General features: G+C 39.2%; 1 protein-coding gene across 1 annotated transcript in view; it reads right to left on the bottom strand.

Moving 5' to 3' along the window:
* CFAP54 (cilia and flagella associated protein 54) overlaps positions 1 to 14,733 on the bottom strand; it is a 302,505-nt gene that overhangs the window by 195,179 nt on the left and 92,593 nt on the right. The window contains exons 23-26 of the mRNA XM_027107250.1: positions 11,793 to 11,929; positions 8,684 to 8,831; positions 6,808 to 6,963; positions 1,801 to 1,920 (exon numbers count right to left, since the gene is read on the bottom strand). Coding sequence (XP_026963051.1) covers positions 1,801 to 1,920; positions 6,808 to 6,963; positions 8,684 to 8,831; positions 11,793 to 11,929 — 561 coding nt within the window. The remainder of the gene's footprint in view (positions 1 to 1,800; positions 1,921 to 6,807; positions 6,964 to 8,683; positions 8,832 to 11,792; positions 11,930 to 14,733) is intronic.

The following is a 14,733-nucleotide window of genomic DNA, read 5'->3' as shown; positions in this document are numbered from 1 at the left end:
GTTAAGTTTTTCTTTCAAGGATGACTCTTATATTTCAAAAGTCCCTACTTAGCATTTATATTACAAAGTCCTAGTCACATCATTATTATCTATTTAACTTTAATAATACATATATTGCAAGATTCGATGCTCCCATTATTCCTCTCCTTTTTGTCTTTCCCTATCTTGGGATTTCTGTTGTGAACCAACTGTCATCTGATAGAGTATTTCCCCAAGTGTTGTCCTCAGATAAGTACATGGACAGAATACTTTTTAAATGCCTGCACTTCTGAAAATGTTTATTTTGCCCTGACAAATGAATGATATCTTTTCCTGGTTAGTAATTTTGGGGCCTTAGTCTTCTTCCCTCAGGATTCTATAAATGTTGCTCCAGGAATTTAACTGTTAGTGTTGCTGATTAAAAAAGTCTGAAGCTAATTGATTCTCTTTCCATTGCAAATAAATAATCTGTTCTTTGGGTCTCAAAACTTTAAGATTCATCCTTATCCTTGGACTTCAGGAATTTCACCAACATGTGTCTACACATATATTCTTACATTAATCCCGCCTGGGACTCAGAAAGATGATTACTTCTCTACTTATTTCTTTTCTACCTCCAGACTCCTTTGTTTCATGTTATGACTTCTGGATCTGTCTTGTGAATTTATCTCTAGATAATTCTGTTCTACATTGTCGGGTATTTCTTGAGCTTCCAGATGTGACTTGAGAAGTATCATAATCTTTACCTATTTAATTTTTTAATCAAAAATTAAATCTGTTGTATATGAAAGCTGTTAAGAGTAAATCCTAAGAGTTCTCATCACAAGAAAAAAAATTTTTTTCTATTTCTTTAATTTTGTATCTATAGGAGATGATGCATGTTCACTAAATTTATTGTGGTAATCACTTCATGATGTATGTAAATCAAGTCATTATGTTGCACACCTTAAACTTACACAGTGCTGTATGCCAGTTACATCTCAGTAAAACCGGAAGAAAAAAATTAAATTTGCTCTGATTGCATTGCTTGACAGGTTTCTTTTTCTTAAGTCATCTCTGATCCTTTTCAACATGGTGAGGGTAAATAATACAATTATTCTGGTGTTTGGCCTCTTCCCTTAAGTGAGTTGTTATTTTTCTTCCTGCTAAAGGCTTATGCTCCCTCAGCATCTACACAGATTAGGTCATAGATGTCTCTCCAAGAGCGGCAAACCAGTGAGTGACGGAAGGAATATGATTTTCTGCTCCTGAGGTCAGGCCAGGAGCCTGAATTGCCAGCAAACCATGACCTTTTTGCTAAGGTAGAGGGTAGAGGCCTCTCTGTTGCCAGACCTCCACAGAAGCAAACTTAAGTCCCATCATATCAGCCCATCCATGCAGTATTCTTCCAGATCACTGCCAAATCAGAAAGGCTCTGGAAAGACTACATAAAATAGGTAGGCAAATATGGCCCTTCTTTGAAGAGATTCACTGGATTCAGTCAACCAAAGCCCTTGAAGAAACACACAATGCTGGCCTTTGAGCCAAGCAGTGAGGATACATAAGCCTACACCTCTCTGCCCCTGGTATCTTGTTCTTTCTTGATTCTAAAATGAATGAGGTCCCATAAAATGTCCTCTTTCAGCCCCCTCCCTCTCCCTGGCCTAAGATAGGCCCTTCCAGACTTTACCAACTAGCCTGCTCAGGCTACTTTTGATCTAAAATGCTTTGGGGGTATTATTTTTCAAAGTATTCTAATTACTGTGATTACAAGTAGCTTAACTTGCTAAACCATTAGGGCTCCTAAGTTTCATGACACTAGACAAAGAATGAGATAAATACCTTTGTTATGTAGAAGATACAACAAGCTATCATGTGCTGTACACTTTCAAAGCTCGCAATATGTTTCTTTGAGTGAATATTTGGTAGGCCTTGCAAAACCACAACACACTTTATCAAGATCTGAAATATAGAAGCACAATGGTTTTTGTTGAAAACTATTATCCTTACTCATTAAAAAATGCTCTACTCAAATCATGAAGGTTTTAAGCCATCAAATTTTATTGTTTTTAATAATTATGGTTAAATTGCTTATTATGCATAAAGAAGTGTACCCGGAGATAAAACTGATAAATTCAATTTTCAGATGGGTCCTTCATCTAAAGTAACTTGAAAACTAGTGGAGAGGATAAAATAAATATACAAATAAATAAAACAAAGCTCATTTTGACAAGTGCCATAGAAGACATAGGCAGAATGTTACATGCATACAAGAAACTAAAGATCACATTCAGGCTTAGGAGGACTTCAAAAAACCACATGGAGGGCTTCCCTGGTGGCGCAGTGGTGTGAGGGTCCGCCTGCCAATGCAGGGGACGCGGGTTCGTGCCCTGGTCCGGGAGGATCCCGCGTGCCGCGGAGCGGCTGGGCCCGTGGGCCATGGCCGCTGGGCCTGCGCGTCCGGAGCCTGTGCTCCGCGGCGGGTGAGGCCACAGCGGTGAGGGGCCCGCGTACCGCAAAAAAAAAAAAAAAAAAAAAAAAAAAAACCACATGGAGAAAGATGTACCATATTAAATATACAGTGATACGGGTACTTGAAATAATAGTTTCTTTTAAAATTAAAACCAAGCACTCATATCCCAGGAAATCAATTAATATTGGCACTTACTTCCTTAACTACTCCTCATATTATGTGATCCCGAATTTGATCCAGAGCTAGACAATTAAGTTGAGCTTTCAATCCTGCCTCACAGTTCTGAGCAATGTTACTATCAGAAAAGCAGAGCTGAGACTGCATCCATCTATTCATCATTCAGATTATCCCAAAAGACAAATTAATATATGGAGGTTGGTCCTTTGTGGGCATATTAATTGCTTCAAGCCACCATTCTAACAATATTATTACTGTTGTTACAGAACACTTATGAATTTCTTTTAATGCTGCTTTAATTCCTCCCCTCCACCATCACCCTCTCCCACCCTACCGTACCATATCCCCAAATCGTGTTAACAACTTAGCAGCTCTGTAGTCTTCTCTAGGCTCATGTAATTATGCATGTGTGTGTGTGTGTGTGTGTGTGTGTGTGTGTGTATAAATGTGTGTGTGTATATATATATATGGAGGGTTAATGTTATTTTACAAAATGATATTTATACACACCTTTCTGAACTATGCATCTCCCCTTCAAGCATGTCTTGTGAAAAATCCCTCCAAGTCTACAGGTATACCTCTAATTCATCATTTCTAATGGTTACATAACATTATTTAGTGTGAACCAATCATAATTTATTCAGCCATTTCCAGATTCTTCCTGTTGCACAGTTTTAAGGTTGATGTTTTACAATCTGGCAGTACTGGCCATCCTCCTGTTACTGCATGTCCTCTTTGTCTCCAGTTTTTTTGCCACCATCAAGAATGCCACATGGGCTTCCCTGGTGGCGCAGTGGTTGGGAGTCCGCCTGCCAATGCAGGGGGCGCGGGTTCGTGCCCCGGTCCGGGAGGATCCCGCGTGCCGCGGGGCGGCTGGGCCTGTGAGCCATGGCCGCTGAGCCTGCGCACCCAGAGCCTGTGCTCCACAACGGGAGAGGCCACAACAGTGAGGCCCGTGAACCGAAAAAAAAAAAAGAATGCCACAATAAACATGCTTATACAGGGAATTCCCTGGTGGTCCAGTGGTTAGGACTTAGCGCTTTCACTGCCATGGCCTGGGTTCAATCCCCCAGTTGGGGAACTAATATCCCACAAGCAGTGTGGCGCGGACACACAAAAACAACAGAAAAAACACCCTTATACAAGCTCAGTTGCCAAAATGAGTGGCAAGTGAGGTGCCAGCTTTGAGACGACACCCAGCGAGGGTGAGGCACCATCCTCCAGGGCCCAGTATACACTCTAAATCAGTGACCCTTATGTGGTACTGTGTTCCCAGCAGGTAGAACACATGGAACCAACGGGTGGAACTAGGGGTGATTTTAATCTATGGGATAAATTGCTAATAAAGGGACAACTGTGTTGGGTAAATGTACTTTTTAATTTACTAAAATCTTACTCTATGGTAAAAATTACTAGCAGAGGAATTTGTATGTTAAGTATATTTGCTTTTAATTTTACTTCAATTATATTCAGTTTAATTAAAATTAAGATTACTTTACCAAATTTCAAAGCCAATAAAATTCACATTTCTCCCACCAATGAAAGGGAATGTCTTTGCCCCACATCCTCACCAGCAATAGGAGTTACAGATCTTTTCAACTCTGCTAGTGATATCATATTACTGATTTAATGTGCATTTCTATGGATATTCAGAACTTGAGTATCTTTTCATATGTTTTTTGGCTACTTGAATTTGCTCTCCTGTAAACTGCCTATTATTATCCTGTGCCCATTTTTTATTAGTTACTGTCAATTTGTAAGACTTTTTGTTATATATATTTACCCTCATCAGTGCTACTTTTCCCAGATCCCTAAATTATCTACTATCTTTGTTATGGTCCCTTTCGTCACATATGGGTTGCCATAAATATAGTCAAATGTGTCTTATTTTTCTTGTTATTTCCAAGAGTTCTATCTTGGTTAGAAAGTGTTTCCCAACCCTGGGTTGCATATGTAATCTCTCGGGTTTTCTTTTTTTTCCTAAAAGTTTTGGTGAAGTGGAATGCCAATTCCATCATATATGACATTCTCATCCAAAGTGAGGCCTATTTCTGGAATCTCTCCTTTGTTCCACTCATCTTTTCCTGCTCTGAGTAATACAATTTATTTTGAAACTCCTTTCCTAAGGTCTTCCTCATAGCTACAACCCACTTTCTGAGTTAAAGGCATCCTGAAGCAGTGGGATCCTGGAGAATGACAGGGGACTACCCTGAACTCAACCAACTAAGCATCAATTGCAGGTGCTGTCCCCAGGGTGGTGTCATTGCTGGAGCACACTAAGAGGGGTGCCTTGATGTGGCTGATGTTGTCTTTTCTATCCTATTGGACAGAAGTAATCTCCTATGGGGAAGAAGTATCAGAAGGAGTTCCCAGTCACACTGGGCAGACAAGAACATACATTTAGAGTCTTGCCACAGGGCAATGATAACTCTCCCACCCTCTGACCTAATATTTTATGAAAGAACCTGAACTTTCTGGACACGTCTCAAAACAAAACATTGGACCGCCATCAAAAAACCATGTTAATTGAACCTAATAAACAAGAAATGGTAAATACATTGCAGATGTGAGATGCATGTCCTCCAGAGGGTAGAAATAAACCCTAAGTAGAGTCAGGGGCCTGACACATTAAGGAAATGTCTGGGCCATGCTGAGACACTCCCTCCAAAGTAGGTCTGACATCTGGAATCTCTCACCTCTAAGAAGACAGAACGATGCCAGGGAAATGCTTTTGGGGTCCGGAGGAAGCATATTCCACACTCTGGAACACTGCTCTGATCCACTCACAAGTGACATGGAACTGCCAGCTATGAGTCTAGATTTTGGATTTTGGAGGCAGATCTCTTCAATAGCTGAACTATTGAGTTGGCCAAAAAGTCTGTTTGGTTTTAAATAAAAATAAGACACATTTTTCATTTTCACCAAGAACTTTATTGAACAACGAATTTATTAACCAAATGAACTTTCTGGCCAACCCAATACTTACTAGGTGGGGGGCATGTGAGAGAAGCAGGCATGTCTATGCTCCAGTTTAGCCCCTCCAAGGGGAATGTTTGTTAAGTTACTGAAGCTCTCGGGTTAGTTTCCTCAATGGTGAATTAAACACTTTATACTTTGCATGAGTTCACTCATATCTTCTTGATTCTCAAAATCTGAGTCAATGATGATGGTGACAGCCAACGATGGTGATAGTGATGACTTTGTGTAAGCATCAGCAGTCAAATCTTACTTCTCTCATTGCTTCCTGTGGTAGGCAGAATTCTAAGACAGTCCTCAAGATTCTGCCCCTGGTGTACAAGCCCTGTATAATCCCTTCTCCTTGAGGGCGAGTAGGACCTGTGATGGGATGCTCGCTCTCATCACTACATTACATTATATAAGACTCCTCGTGCATCTTAGAGGATACTCCCCTGCTGGCCTGAAAGAAGCAAACTGCCATGTGGTGGAGAAGGCCATGTGGCAGGGCACTGGTAGCCAGCCCTTCAGAACTAAGGACCTCATCACACAGCCACAAGGAAATGAATTCTCTCAACAACCAATGAGTCTGGAAGAGAACCCAGAAGCTCAGGTGAGATCACAGCTCCGACCAACGCCTTGATTTTAGCCTGATGAGACCCTGATCAGAAGATCCAGACAACCTGTATCCAGCCTCCTGACCTACAGAGACTATGAGATAGTAAATGGGTGTTGTTTTGAGCCACTGAGTTTATAGTGATTTGTTAGGAAGCATAGACAACTAATATAATCCCTTCAGCCAGGTCCCACCTACCCTTTTTCCAAAAATTCCAACTCCATCACAGAGACATCAAGTCTTTTTTCTCCTGGGTCATCCATCAGTTTTTCCCCCTAGATGATGGCTTTCACAATATGCTTTGAATAAATATTGTTGTTTCTAACATTACAAGAACATAAAAATTGAAATAACTTAAAAAACCTAGAAAAGTATATTGCCAATATTTAAATATGGACAGCAATGGGGCTGACTTTTCAGGGAAACACATTTTAAGTCCTTATTTCTATTCGCCCAGATATACAATTTAAATTATTAAGACGTTTTTCAGTTAACTCATGAAATTTCATAATACTTGCTCTTGACCTATTTGTACTTTCTAAGGACACATTGCTTTTTCTTTTCCAAAATGCATTATTGAGTTTCCTTTGTAAAATACCCTTATCTGGGCGGAAAAAAATACCCTTACCCGTACAACAGGTACCAAAACAATACTGTGATAGATGATAGGAGCAAGGAGGCCATAACATTGAGTAACAGCTTGAAGGGCATAACTGGAATCATTTAGGTAGTTGCTCAGTTCCAATGCCACTAATACTCTCTCACATTCAGTTAGTCTAGCAATCTGTAAAGGAACAGGTATTGTTACTCAAGTTGAACATCAGGTACTTAACTCATGTGTCTCTAATGAGAAGAAAGGATAGGAAATGTGATCCTTGTGGCTTAACAATAACAGGAAGGTTGATATAAAGAAAAACCTAAATTCAGGAACAACTCTAACTCCCCAATAATGCTACATATGGATGACACGATCTTAGAATTAAACTTTAGAATTTTTTATAAATTACAATACAAATACCACTAGTGACAGAAAAGGAACCAATCTTTTTTAATTGGTAAGATAAAATCTTGGCTATAGTTTAGGGAAAAAAATCTAGCTTTTTCAAAAACATAAACTATAACAAATAATAATTAAAATATAATATTGCTGTAATATTGGTCCTACATGATTAACAGTGTCTTATTTCCCTCCTGGATTTGTGGGAAAATGGTAAATTTACTCTAGACAAAACTAAATCTTCTATTATACTTCTGCTACTGTAAAAAAAAAAAAAAAGGTAAATTTTCAATAGACCAAACTAATCTTCTGTTATACTTCTGCTACTTAAAGTAAAATGTAAAGTTAGGCTTTGTGTGATTAAACGCCACTTAAAAAGAGTAAGAATGCTATCTTATTCCTTATTTCTCTTTCTTGGAGAAAGATTTCATTATTTGTCTGTATACACACACAAGATTATGAACACAGAAAACAGTATGAGTGGCAACCAGAAATTTCCACACAGCAAATTATTATTAGAATGGTAGTCTAGCATTCTGGAATTCACTTAAGTACTTAAACATTGTCCTTATTTTCAGACTAGATTATGAAAAAAAGAAACTAAATGCAATGTATTAGGAACAGGTAGATGGCTGTGAATGCTTGGGCTCTACAAGACTGTGAACTTGTCTTAGGCAAAGAATCATGTTTTTTTCACTTTCATATCCACAGAAACTGGCACAGTCTCATGTAACAAGTTACTGGTTAATTAATTAATGAATAAGTGGATGATAGGAAAAAGCAACTGTAAAAGAAAAAAAAAAAGGCAAAAGTCTCCATATACCTAAGGTGAGTAAAGAAGGAAAGAGAGAAAAAGAAGAGTGAAACTCAATCTAGATTGAAAAAAACAATGTAGGATTGTTACTAAAAGCAAGAGCATTGTAAGCCTGCTGATGTATGAAGAGCAATGTTTATAAGCACCCTGAGGACCTATCAATAAGACGTAAGTTAAATTCTGCCTCTGCACAGGAATGCAATATTATAATTTTAAAGAATGTGGCAGACGGATATGTACCAACATGAAAATATGTCCAAGATATATTATGAAAAGTGTTTAAAAGGCAAATTTCAGAACAGCAAGTAGATCATGATTCCATTTTTGTAAATAATAACATATTTGTCTATGCATACTTTTAAAAATTGGAGAAATCACATGAAAACAATAATGTAGTATTCTTAGGGGCAATAGGACTACAATGGGTTTCACTTTATACTTTATACATTTTTGGATATCTGAATTGATACTACTTTTATTCAGGAAAAATATATATAAATTGAAAAGAAGGGAAAAACACCATGAACTCCAGCCTGTGAAACCTACATACAATATCAAATAAACCAGCACAATCATGCAAAGGCCTCTCAGTCCATTCACAAGCCAGGATATGCAATCCCCAAAGAACATAAACTTGAAACATCAGCCAACACAGGGAAATCAGCACATGTGCAATCACTTTAATTCACTTACTTGTTGAGAGGCGAAAATCTCATTGCCTTTAATATTATCACAGAAAAGATTTTCTTCTTTAATTTTAATGTCACTTGTTACAAAAATATTTCTAAGAAAAAGATATAAGAGAATTGAAGAACTCTCTGCCAAAATATCTGAATGTAATCTGCAAAAAGAAGTAAATGATGTTACAGGTATACATTGATTTAGCATGTGAACTCGACTTTTTAGACTGATTTGTTCTTAATACCGACACAATGATCCCAAGACAGCAGCACAAGTTTATGGAACAAAAGTCTGTGGAACAGTTGCTCTTGCACAGCTGTTTAAACTGAAATTAAAGACTATTCTTAACAAGCTCACAACTAAGAAAATTAAGCTGTTGACATATTATGTCATGGATACATAAAAATAACTACTGGCAAAGTTTTCTGGTTCTGATATATAAAGTTCTATTCTATCAATATAATGAAATCGCTATAGATATTCAGAAGTTTGGGAAATAGGTCCAATATTTCAATCAATAAACTTTCTGAAAGTGAGGGTTATTTATAGCAAAATCAGCCACGGTTAAAGAGAGGTAGAGACAGAGAGATTTGGGGTGGGGCGGTGGAGGGGCAGAGTTACTTCTAATTATCTTTTCTAAATCACAGTCAACAGTGCCAACCACTGGCAAAACCGTGAAATCTGTAGTCTTCCTTCTTTGTTTCCATAGTCCCTTCCTTGCCCTTAAGCCTTACTTGGTGACAAACCCTCTCTCCTAAGCTTCAAGTCCCTCCACTCTCCATACCCTCTATCCCTATAAAACGGGAAAGGATCTGACATCAGTAATTCACACCTGAAGACGATCTGTTTCACCACCATGTTAAACTCCGAAATTGTCTTTGCCCGGAGACTTTTAGTTCTCCCGCTTCTGCAACTCATATACTAAACTTTCTTTGTCCTCGCCACGACCATGAGTACCTAGACATACACAATGAGTCCAGACTATCGCCTCCCCCTGGCTCTATTTCCTCCCCTACCCAGCTCGGGCTCTGGTCAGTCATTTCCATAGTGACCTCTCTAGCACTTCAGATTCTGCACCCCTTATTTTATGCAATAATCAACTTGCCTGACCTTGCATAGATGTCACCGTTCGACTTTTCTATCCCTGCCACAATGGTCAATCATTCACTTATTCATTCTTCTTATTCCTTTTTTTTTCCCCACTCAAACTGGCATTTGCTCAACACCTACCATGACACTATTCTAGGCCCTGGGATATAAAGATGAATCAAATGTAGCCCTCAGCCATAAGGAATGGGACTCTACTACAATGCATGTTACATAACATCAACTGAGTCATTAGTGATTCTCAGCAATACTTCGTTTATCCCTGATGTCTCCTTGTTCATATTCCCCACAGGAAATGATCTGAACCCCCTGTTCCCCATCCCATGTGCTCTGATATCCTCCTAGCTCTATCACCATATATCCTCAGGCTCTCCCTCTCCGCTGGCTCCCTTCTCTCCATCCTCCAAAATTCTTTCCTTAAGCCCGCCTTCCCCCTCAAGCCTCTGCCCACTTTCCTCTTATGTTTACCACCAAACTTCACAGGAGTAGTCTTTTCTTGTTACTATTCTCCATTTTCATTTATTCCTTAGCCAATTGCAAAACGCTTCTGGCCCATCACGGCACAAAAATGGCTCTCTTCAACTTACCAATGTCTTCCTAATTGCCAACTCTAAAAGCCTCTTCTCAGTTTTCATCCTACCCAACATCTCTGCAGCATTTTCTTGAGCAACTGCCCTGCCTGACCTTGCACTAGGATATAATACTGCTGGCCAGTCCCTCCGTGGTGACGTTCTCACTTCCCTTGGCAATGCACTTTCCTGGACTTTCACTTCCAGAACTGATCCTTTTCAATTTCCTTCCTTGGTTCCAACTCCTGCTTCTGCCTCTTAAATGTAAGCAATGCCCCAGGGTTCAAGTCCAGCCTTCCACCTTTTCTGCTAAACAGTCATTCCCCGGGTGATATCACTCATTGTCAAAATTTCAATGATGACCTCAATGGACAGTTTATATTTCCATGTCTCTAGCCTTGACCTCTCTCCTGAGTGTGAGCACTAAATACCCAACTACCTACTGGACATGTATCTACAGAGACGTCCTGCTGGAAAAACTAAACTCCAAATACCCCCAAATTCATTCTCTTCCTCCAAAAACTTATTCCACATCTCAGGTTCCCTTAGTAAACCTCAGAGGCTTCCCACCACTGGAAATCCCAGCCAACTTTCACTCCTTCCTCTTATCCCCATGAATCACATAAAATCTTCCAGACCTGTCTCTTCCTCTGAAATCCCTCTCAAATCCATCCCCCATAGCACTGAGCATTCTTGTACATAGTGAACACCAAGTCTACGTTTGTTTAATTGAATGGAATTATACATTTATGTGAATAAGCGTTACCAATGCCTTGCCTCATCCAGCATTTGCATTTTTAAGCTTATTGTCTTTGACTGAGGGGTGAAGGATTTGTCTTATTAATTTCAGGCATTAACAAGCAGGTAAAGGAGACTGTTGTTGAACATGTTGAGACGGGCTGAAATTACACCAATGCTCATTTCTGATGCTGCTTTTAGACTCTGGTTTCTTAAGGAAAAATGGCAAAGGATGGCCTGTGGCTTTACATGGCTTCTACAGGCCTATTTTCAGTTGATGGTCTAATCCTGGGAGCCTCCTCAAGCAAAGGAAAAGCCTTCTTACCCCAAGAGTCCATCCATCAGACCCTAACCTTAACCTCAACCTGACCTTGCTCTGTTACAAAGGTCCCCAATGCATATTCGTGTTTTCTAGTATATAACTGACATTACTTTGGTTAGTATTTGGTATTTTTTTCCATAACCTCATTACCTTATATTCAGAATGTATCCATATGCTTCCAGTGTTTTTTCTGATTCTAACACAGAAGTTTCTAACAAGGACTCAAGCCTTTGGAATATACACACTTACTAAAATACTTATTGGAAATAGTTTTACATGGACCATCTTAACATGAAATTGAAAATAAATTAATTCTAGGCTTCACAGCCAACATCTATATTTTCAATAAGCAAATTAATATTTTTAAAAGAATATTTTGAATTACCTTCTGTGTGTAACAGTCATTATATTGCTTAAACTAATAATGGATTGGTCATCCTGAAGTGGTGAAGCAACAAAATAATCCCAAACTGGGGAGAAAACTTTCTTAGACAATTCATAGTTACCAATCTGATAGGCGACCTGCAGCAGAAAGCACATTACCTTAAGCATTACTTGAATTTGTGAAATGTGTGTTTTAAACAAGAATTCTGAGAAGGTCCTATCGCACACTAATTTCATACAAAGTTATTCACATTTGCTGTTCCGCTCTACGGGGCCACAGCAAGGTAACGACAGCCACTGGCAAGGGAGACAGACACATTTTGAAATCTCTTTTATTTCTAAATTGCGTGGAAATGTGAAACTCTGTAAGGATGTTTCGAATGCTCATAAGCAAAACAAAGATCACATCTGAGCCAAATTAATTTCATTCCCATCTATCTCGGCAGTGCACTCCATTTACTACAGACACTGTTCTAATGAACAATCTGTTCCAAAAGAAACAATCAGATTTCTCAAACCCAAAATAATGAAATATACTTCATTCTCCTCTGGTTCTGATGCTTTCCGAGCTATTGTGCAACAAAGGGTTCACAGCTGAAAAGAGTGAGGAGTAAAAGAGAGACGCTTCCAAGAAGCCATCCTGTGTTTTAACACGTTCAACATTCAGCAAAATAACTGATTTCACTGGTAAAACCTAGAAGCTCAGGAGAAAAATAAAGTCATCACCTTACCTATCTCTTTGAGTAGAACATAATTCTTTAAATACATCTCTAAAGATCACTCTATACAAATATGTATAACAATATAAAATCATACCACATGAGTTATGTGCTGCTTCAAATCCTTAGTGGAAGCAGGTAGGATGTAAAGTATTAATAAATACATTAAATTAAGTATGCAGATGACATGTTGCTAGACTGTATTCCACACAAGGGAATAACTTACAGGGCCAGAACTTTTAAAATCTGCCAAGTCAGTACTCATAATCAACCAACCAGTAAACTTTTATGAAGTTTCTACTCTGTGCTAAGCACTGTAAAGATAGATTCTTCAAAGCTTAAAACGATCTCATACGCCATGAAACTGTAATCAAGTTACAGATGTAAAACACATGAAATCACAGAAAAATTGCAAATAACAATATCATAATTGTGGAAACTTAGAAAAGGAGAAATGAAGGCTATAAGGAGGAATCAGGGCTTGAGGTGAACCCCAAGGCAGGGATAAAGTTCTGATGGGCACAGTTTAGACAGAAACTCAAAAAGGTCCCATAATGGAAATTGCCACAGTGCCTTTGAGACTGGAAAGACAGGTCAGAATTTCAAGAAAACTAGGCAGTATGATTGGTTAGGTAAAGTGGGACATGATTTCAGAAAGCCTTGAAAATCAGGTGGAAGTATTTAAAGATGTCAAGTACTAGACCAAGCACTTTACCAGCAATGCTGTGTTGACTCCTCATTGACCTCTATGACCATCCCTGTTTTTCAGATGAAGAGACTGGGGCGTTGACAAGTTGAATAATTTGTACAGAGCCTGATAATCAGTAAAAACAATAGTAGAGCCAAGACTTAGTGTGACAGATGAGGTCCCTTCTCTGGGCCACAGTGGTAAAATGAAAAAGTTGGGCTAAGTGGTCACTAAAACACCATTATAATTCTAAGATTTACCGTGGAAAATGGTAACAGGTGATGTGTAAGGGAGTTGGTGAAACTATAACTGAATGCTCTTTCCTTTTAAAATATAGCCTTTTAAAAACAGTGTTATTTCTGGGTCACTTTGCTGTACAGTAGAAATTAGTGCAACACTGTAAATCAACTACACTTCAATTAAAAAAAAAGAGGGAAAATGTAAAAATGTTATTCAGTCAGTGGACATTGCAAAACAAGAAAAGATGCCATGATAAAACTAAGGTCTATAAATTCATGAGTCTGTGTGGGCTAACAGAGAAGTGCTGTGGTAACCAGCCAGTTCAAAGATGGTTGACTAGTAGTCACCCGTAGGACCGACGTTAGAAGGAGTGAGGTTAAAATGAGAAAGAAGCACTAAACGACTAATGAGACAATTAAGCACAGGAGAGACCTCCTCCTTGATACATGACCTTCACACTTGGCTTCTACAACACATCCCTTTTCAGCTGCCTTGGCAGGCTCCTCCTCTTTTCCCCTCTCTCATTATGTTAGCATGCCCCAGGGCTCAGTCTTTGGATCTCTTCTCTCTCCTGTCTGCACTCCTTTCCTTGGTGCTGTCATCCAGCCCCATGGCTTTAGTTGTCACATGACTACTCTCAAACCCCTCTGCTGCCCAGCCCTCTCTCCCAAACTCCAGATTCATACATCTAACTGACTACTCAAAAATTCTCTCCGAATATCTAACAAACATCTGACCTTAACATGTCCCAAACTGCGTTTCTGATCTCCCTCCACCCCAAATCTGTACCACTCACACCCTTCCCCAACTCATCTGAGGTCAAGTCTGTCCACCCACCCACTCACCTTTTACCTCCCTAAACAATCCTTTTGGCCCCTCTGCTCAGTCATTCTGGTCTCCTTGCTGTTTATATTATACCAGGTGCACTTCTGGAAATCTGGAATCCTTCAGGCTTTTGTTCTAGCTCCTTCTGTGGAATGCTCTTCCTCCAGAGAGCCACTCCCTCACCTCCTTCAAGTCTCTGCTCAAATCTCATCTTCCAGATGATGCCTTCTCTGACCACCCTACTTAATACTATACTCTACCTTCCTTTCCCCCAGTTCACATTTCCAGTTCCTCTGACCATACTCTACATTTTCCTTCCACAGAACTTACCTTCTAATATACTAGTTTATTCCTTTACTGTGTTCATCGTTTATTACTTACCTCTCACCACGGCATTTTGCTCACTTCGCTTAGAACAGTGGTTCTCAAAGTATGGTCCCTGGACCATCAGCATCTGCATCACCTAGGAA

This window comes from Aethalodelphis obliquidens, unplaced genomic scaffold (genome assembly GCF_003676395.1).
Source record: "Aethalodelphis obliquidens isolate GAN/ISIS:26980383/991018 unplaced genomic scaffold, ASM367639v1 scaffold8, whole genome shotgun sequence".
NCBI lineage: Eukaryota > Metazoa > Chordata > Mammalia > Artiodactyla > Delphinidae > Aethalodelphis > Aethalodelphis obliquidens.
This window is presented reverse-complemented; position numbering and strand designations above follow the sequence as displayed.